This window comes from Manihot esculenta, chromosome 11 (genome assembly GCF_001659605.2).
Source record: "Manihot esculenta cultivar AM560-2 chromosome 11, M.esculenta_v8, whole genome shotgun sequence".
Lineage (NCBI taxonomy): Eukaryota > Viridiplantae > Streptophyta > Magnoliopsida > Malpighiales > Euphorbiaceae > Manihot > Manihot esculenta.
Window position 1 is genome coordinate 10,676,242 of NC_035171.2, and position 6,987 is coordinate 10,683,228.

At 36.3% G+C, this 6,987-nt stretch overlaps 1 protein-coding gene across 1 annotated transcript; it reads right to left on the minus strand.

Moving 5' to 3' along the window:
- Positions 1-184: 184 nt before the first annotated feature.
- Positions 185-6,774, minus strand: LOC110626386 (potassium transporter 4). Its single transcript, XM_021772235.2, has 9 exons — positions 6,619-6,774; positions 5,165-5,405; positions 4,837-5,082; positions 3,155-3,205; positions 2,779-3,039; positions 2,440-2,492; positions 2,224-2,338; positions 1,873-2,127; positions 185-1,559 (listed from the first exon to the last, which is right to left on the minus strand). The coding sequence occupies exons 1-9, from the start codon at positions 6,661-6,663 to the stop codon at positions 472-474; spliced, it is 2,355 nt and encodes a 784-aa protein (XP_021627927.1). The 5' UTR covers positions 6,664-6,774; the 3' UTR covers positions 185-471.
- Between the last annotated feature and the right edge of the window lie 213 nt (positions 6,775-6,987).

Here is a 6,987-nt window from a genome sequence, read left to right on the forward strand (position 1 = left end):
CACTTGGTTTGTATCATTTATTCCTCCAGTCCCCCAGCTTGATTTAAAACCATCGCTTTCAGACGTGAAGCCATCCAACTTGCGATGGCTTTGGGTCTTGTTTGGGCAGCCGATAAGGCTAACAGCTCTGTCACAGCCAGAAAATAAATAACAAACAAAAGTTCATCCACGTATATCTCCTGCATGCCAATCCCTACAACTTTTATCCTCCTTTTTATTTATTTATTTTCTCTTCAACAAACTAGCCTTGTTCAAAGCCTAAACAATTCATCAAATGAAGCTAAAAACAGAAGATCATTATCTACATATGGGAAACTAGAGCAACAAAAGAAAAGGGTAGCTGTTTCTTCAAACATATGCACTCAAACAACCTGACCCTTTGTAATTTCGTAGTCATTCCACTGCGACAGGCAACGCATTAGCCACCTTTGTTTTCCATCTCTTCAATGGCTGAAGAACTCCTCCAAATCGCTAGACATAATAGATCATGCCGACTTCAATAAGGCTGATGTGGGGAATGTTCAGTGCCACAGCAGGGCCTCTGCAGTTTTTCCGAAGAAATGAATACCCGATATCGATGGCGAGCTTCTTCAAAAATGGGGAAGTTCTCCTAGCTTTCACATATGAATGCCCCATTATATAAGCAACACCAGCTTCCTTTGCCTGGATTAAGTCCATCAGCTCTTCTCTAACTGAAGAATCCATTGAAGGATTTTCTGGTAATACAAACCTCACTTGGCGCCTCTTGATCTGCGGATTATCATCATCGTAAGTAGATTGCAGGCTCCGGAGGGTTAGAGATTTACTGCTTTGGATAGAGTCATCAATATTAATAATATCCTCATCAGTTACTATTAAACTCAAGCTTGATTGGATAGATCTGATGCTCATAACAGCCATCCTCCCATCAAGTGATGGACTCTCAGAATTAGAGAATTGTGGTTCTACTGCTTCCATCTGGATGAATTCCGCTATGCTTTGTATAAGCTTGTTCTCAAAGTCTCCATCATCCCTCTGGATATCCTTGTAACCATACCTCACAATGCATCTGTACATGCGATATGGCCTTGGGCATACTCGGCCAATGAGGAAGCGTTCTTCAGGGGAAACAAATGGAACTGGGACCGATTTCACGCAAACAAAAACTAGAACCTGGTGAAATGCAGGAAGGTTTGTTACAAAATGGGAGAAGATTGCAGGTACTCCAGTTGCCAATTCCGAGTATATAAGGCCTATCCCAGGCACACGGACAATGCCAAGGCTGGGACCCAAGCCCAATAACCATTTTAAAGATACTTTGTTGTGCAGATCAAAGTTGTACTTCTTACGAGTCCCATAATGCCAGATGTACATAACGAGCATAAAGATGACAGAGAGAACGAGAGGAGCCCACCCTCCAAGAGGCACTTTCATGAGGGCTGCTGAAAGGTAGACACCCTCAATAAACCAGAAAACTATCAGGAAAGTGGCGGCCAATAAGACACTTCTCTGCCAGACGAAGACTATGACAAGTGACATAAGAAACGTTGTGATGTACATAACTGTCATACATGCAAGTCCTGGAGGAAAAAAAACCAAGTCATGCTAGTTACATACCCATGATAATAATAGAAGTATGAAATGAGAAAATGAAAATGTCCTCCCTTCTACCCAATATTTGAATGAGGAGCTGCAATGAGACCAAGAATTCAATCGTAAGTGCTCAGTGCCTAAATAACTAGGCTACAAAGTTCAGAGGTGGAAAATGTGTAGAAGAGCAAAGGCCATTGTTCACTGAAGTTCTAAATTAAACACTTGCAGATAAAATCTCGTACTTATACATGCTAGATTAATAGCTACACCAAACACACGCAAGCAAAGAGGAATGATTACCATAAGCATTTCCAATGAGAGTTGTGTCCTGAAATCCAAGAGTTACAGCAAGAGTCAGGACCATGAGAATCCAATTTATTTCAGGGATGTAGATTTGCCCATATATGTGTTTTGAGGTATGGACAACTTTAACTCGTGGAAAACAACCAAGGGCATGGCACTGTTTAACAATAGAGAAAGTGGCAGTAATAACTGCCTGACTCCCAACAATAGCTGCAAGGGTTGCAATAACAAAGACGGGCCAAAATACAGGTTCTGCAACACAAAGATGCATGTCAACAACTCGAAATTACCAAGTCCAATATGGAAGCACATTTTTGGGAGCAATACTAGTTAATGTAATCAACATACTAGGTATTGAGGCATAGAAACTGTTTTTAATGGAGTCGACGTTTTTGGACAGAAATGCAGCTTGACCCATATATTGTACCACCAAACAAGGGTATATAACAAATGCAAATGCAATCTGCGCGAGAAAAAAAAATATTCAATTTAATCAATTCAACAAGAAAAGAAAATTAAAAAAGAATTTGCATTGCAAATAGGATAGGCTAGCTTTATGCTTACCCTAATAGATGAGGCAGTGAAATGACCAAGATCGGCAAACATAGCTTCCGTGCCTGGTGAGTTCCAGAAAATTACTAACAGTCAGCACTAAGATTGGCAATGGATAAAACTGAACAAGGTATTTTACGTTCAGAGAACTCAGCAGTTTAATTTTAAAAAACACCACTTAAACTAAACCAAATTCATGAAGCTGTCGCCACATAATCACATGCACCTATCAGTATAAATAGTAAAGTTACATAAATGCAAATACATGATGCTTATACAATCCACTGCAACAAATAGCACAAAATCATGGAAGTCTAGTAAAAATTTCAATAATGTCCAGAGCCAACATACCAGTGATGGAAAGAAGGATCCCTCCAAGAGAAATCCAACCATCTTTACCAGTCTGCCCAAAGAACTTGATCATATAATGGGGAGAAATTGCACGAACAATCTTTGGGTTCCAGTGTATAGTGTTATACAATCCAATGGAAAATATCGACACCAACCAGATTATTACAATTGGTGCAAACATAAAAGCTACCCTGTGAGTGCCAAAATGTTGAAGAGCAAACAGCCCCACCAAAATGACACACGCAAGTAAGAGCACTTCACCTGGCAATCAGTAACTGGTATGTTAAAATATTACAATACAGTGAAGCAATTTGTTAGCATTAATGCAATATAAATCACAAATTTAGAAGGAGAACTTGGTTTTGTGAAAAGTTACCCTTTGTTAATTTAGTTTCATAAGCTTCTAAACCTGATACTGATGATAAAACTGCAACAAAAATAAATTTTCCATAAGGTAACGCACTAATCCACAAACAAAAATTATTGAGCAAGAGAAAAGAATCAGTGATATTGCCATTTCTAGATGAAAGAATTTCTGCAAGATCAAGGAGAGGACTAAGCAGACGAGCCTGCCGCTGAATAATTTATCCTGATGTGTGGGTGAAGGAATTCATGAATTTGAAAGAATTTAGAAACTAAAAATCCATAACAAATAGCTGATAATGATCACTAAGGTTCCCAAATAACATCACTGGAAATCATCTACATCCTATTGCAACTAGAGAGCTCAGATGACTATAGTTTTAACCAATACCGTTGTCAATATCGTACTATTCAAGTCAGTTCCTCTCCTTACTGATTTGAATCTATAGGCTGGATCACAAACATACATCAATCAGTGCTGAATCAAGTGAATCAGTAGCAAATCTGGCAAATCAACCGATTCTTTCCCTATTGCCCTTTTAAGATAAAGCAGGTTTCAAGTTCAAATTTTAACTTAAACATTGGCATAAAAAAATAAAGATAAAAAAAAACCATTAAACCCTCCCCCAAGTAATCTGAACTAAGATTAAAGCTCAAAAAAATAATTTAAACATAAACTTCTTCACATATAATCAACAAAACCCCATGAGTCATCATGCATATATCTACGTATTCCATTCCTATTCTCGTATTCCCACAAGCTAAAGGTGGACTTGCAATCGGCAATAATAGCACTAGTTATACTAGATTTTATAACTAATGTTGTATTATATATTGCTATGTTAAGAATCGAACAATCACACAATCCAAAAATAAACAAGAAAATAATCAACACACAGATTTAACGTAATTCACCAATTTGGCTACGTTCACAACGGGCTAGGATTTTCTTATTTCTCTGTGAGTTTTCAAATAGAATACACTAGAAAAATATCACATATTTATATGCTCAGGAAAAATACAAAAAAACAAAATAGTTCTAATATATTATTAGACTCCATATCTTAACAGCTAAGAGCTAGATAGTATATTATTTTCTATTGCTTAGTCTATAATTATATTATATATTTCTTTTATATGCTCGAGCCCAGTACTCCTCAATATAATAAAATACAATTATAATTTAGATTAGAATATATTAGCATAAAGTTATGATTTATGAATGATATTTTAAACTTTAAAGCACTTAAGGAAAAAAAAAAAGGAGGATCTAAAGTTAATGTTTTTGTCAAAATATGTAATAAATTTCAAGAATTTACACCAGGTCTTATGATTTGATTAGATTCTCAATTCCCAATTCATAAAAATGGTGATTCCAATTCTCTAGTCAAATCTCAACTTAACGACTATGACTGATATATATATATATAGACACATACACACATATATAAATAAGAGAAAACTATATGATCGAGTGTGTAAATTGTGTTGCCTATGTGTTCAAAGCATAACTCATACAGAATAAATAACTCAAGTGAAAGATGGAAGTAAAACATTTTCTTACCATCCTCGTTGTTTAAACGATGATTTGATAAAAAAGTATAGATTTTCAAATTTGCAAATAGAGATGGACAGGATTCGTCAGTTAGGATTGTGTACTGCAACATTACTGTTAACCCCATAGCAATCAGTTACCTGATATTGCCGGAGTAAGCACACCATCTCCGATAACCATGCAAGCACCAAATAATACAACAACAAGGAGGGCAGTCCGCAGCGTTTTGTGCTTCTCAAGAAATCTCTTCAGTGCAGAAGAGCTTGTAACATGTGCTGTCGGACCATATTTATAGGCTGAGAGCTCCTCATCAGCTGCCTGTTGATTGGGAAGTAAACTAAACTTTGCATGCCTGCAAAGCAGTGAATAAAGAGCAAATGTGCCACCTGACATGAATCAAAGTGCATGAGCAAAGTACAAAACCAGCCTTCACAGGGAAAAAATATCCAGTCAAGTGAGTCATCTTACCTTCACCATTATCATCTGCACCCAATAGGATAAAGACATACTTAATCAAAGGTAAAAATGTAAGGGTCCAGAAAATCAAAGAAAATGCACCAAATATTGCTTCCTCATTCTGGTGGTTCTGCAAATTCCCAAAAAATGTGCTTGTATAAACATAGAGAGGTGAAGTACTCAAGTCTCCATATACTACACCAAAGCTTTGGTATGCTAATATTAGATTCCTGGAGAGGTTAACCCATGAAAGCTGCAATACCACACAAGTTTGTGTTAAGCTTACTTTAAGGTGCCAATTGATTAATCACTTCTTTGCATCATAAGATATGCTAAGTTCATTGCATTAAATATACTGCTTCCTGCTAAGTTAATTTGCATGATAAGGTGGTATAGTAGCTTTTCTCAACAAGCACAAACGCATCCCAGAGAAGTAGAAATGGACTTTAACATGGGAATTGATCAACACCAGAGGGAGACACCACAACCTCATTGTTGCCGAGCCTTGGTGTACAGTTCGGCTGACATGCTATTGATCAGGCAGAAAAAAAAAAAAAAACAGAATTCAAGTGAAACCCTTTCTTTCTGTTGAAGAATTCTTTATTTTGTCAGCTTGATCCATGATAAGGGGACCTAGATGTACCTTAATTTTCGCCATTGGGGTAATCAAACTAGGGCCAAGTCGTTAACTTTGGAGGTAATATCTTTTTTCTTGGTCAAAAGTAATATGACTAGAATTAGGTGTCTATTGTTAACAGTGATGCTACTAATAACTAGATCTTTGTTGCTCTTAGACAATGTCTAGAGACAATAAATATCAAAACCTGGAGTGTTAGATTATGGGGGAAAAAGGGCTCAGTCCTGTGAAACCATTGAAATTCTGGCTTAGAATTAAAGCCAAAATCGAAACTCTAAGAGAGCTTAACAACCTCAATATTCCAGAAAATATTCCATCACTTTTCCAGAAAAAGTGCAGGCTTACAACTGTACTCCTAGAATACTTGTCTTTTGCATAAGTAAACAGCTGACTGCTCGGCAAAGATTAAAAAATAACTCGAGGGCAAAGGCACTATCACAATAAGTTGACTAGCAGAACACGCCACCCACCACCACCAACTAAACTAATTGAAACTCATCTCAAGACTCAAGATAGATTCACCAGAGTCAAAGCTCCCTAAATTCAACATTGAAACCCATAAAAGATCTCAAAATCCTCAATCAGCAAGTCACTCAGTGAAGCTAAACAGTTGAATTTCACATCCAATCCACTGGTAAGAATGAGAAAGACACCAAATTCCATTAACACAGACAAGAGAGAGACAGACCGAATCAAGAATTATCCAAATGAGGAAAACAAGATCAAAGAATGAAGAGGACCCATAAGTAAATATGCAGTAAAAGAAAAAAAAATTATGAGAAGGAGGAGGAGAAGGAAGAGGAAGAGGAAGGAAAATGAAAACCCTAACCTGAGAAGGATTAGAAGGACTGCGAAGTCCAGATTCAGGCTCCATTTTTGGCGAGAAGCCAAGTTGGTGAAGCTCTGTGTGTACTTGTGGCGGATGTCTCTGGTTTTTAGGAGCAAAACAACTGGAATATATTAATTTGATTAAACTCAATCAACATTTATGAAATTCCCTTATATTTATTAGATAGAAAAAATTAAATTATAATAATTAAATATAAATTTCAGTAGCTAAAAGAAATTCAATTATTTGGTAAATTAAAATTCTGAGTCTAATTATTAGAAAAATATAAGCACATATTTAGTCAAAATAAAATTATAAAATATAAAAATTGAAATATAATTTATTATAATTAAATTTTTTTAATTAAAT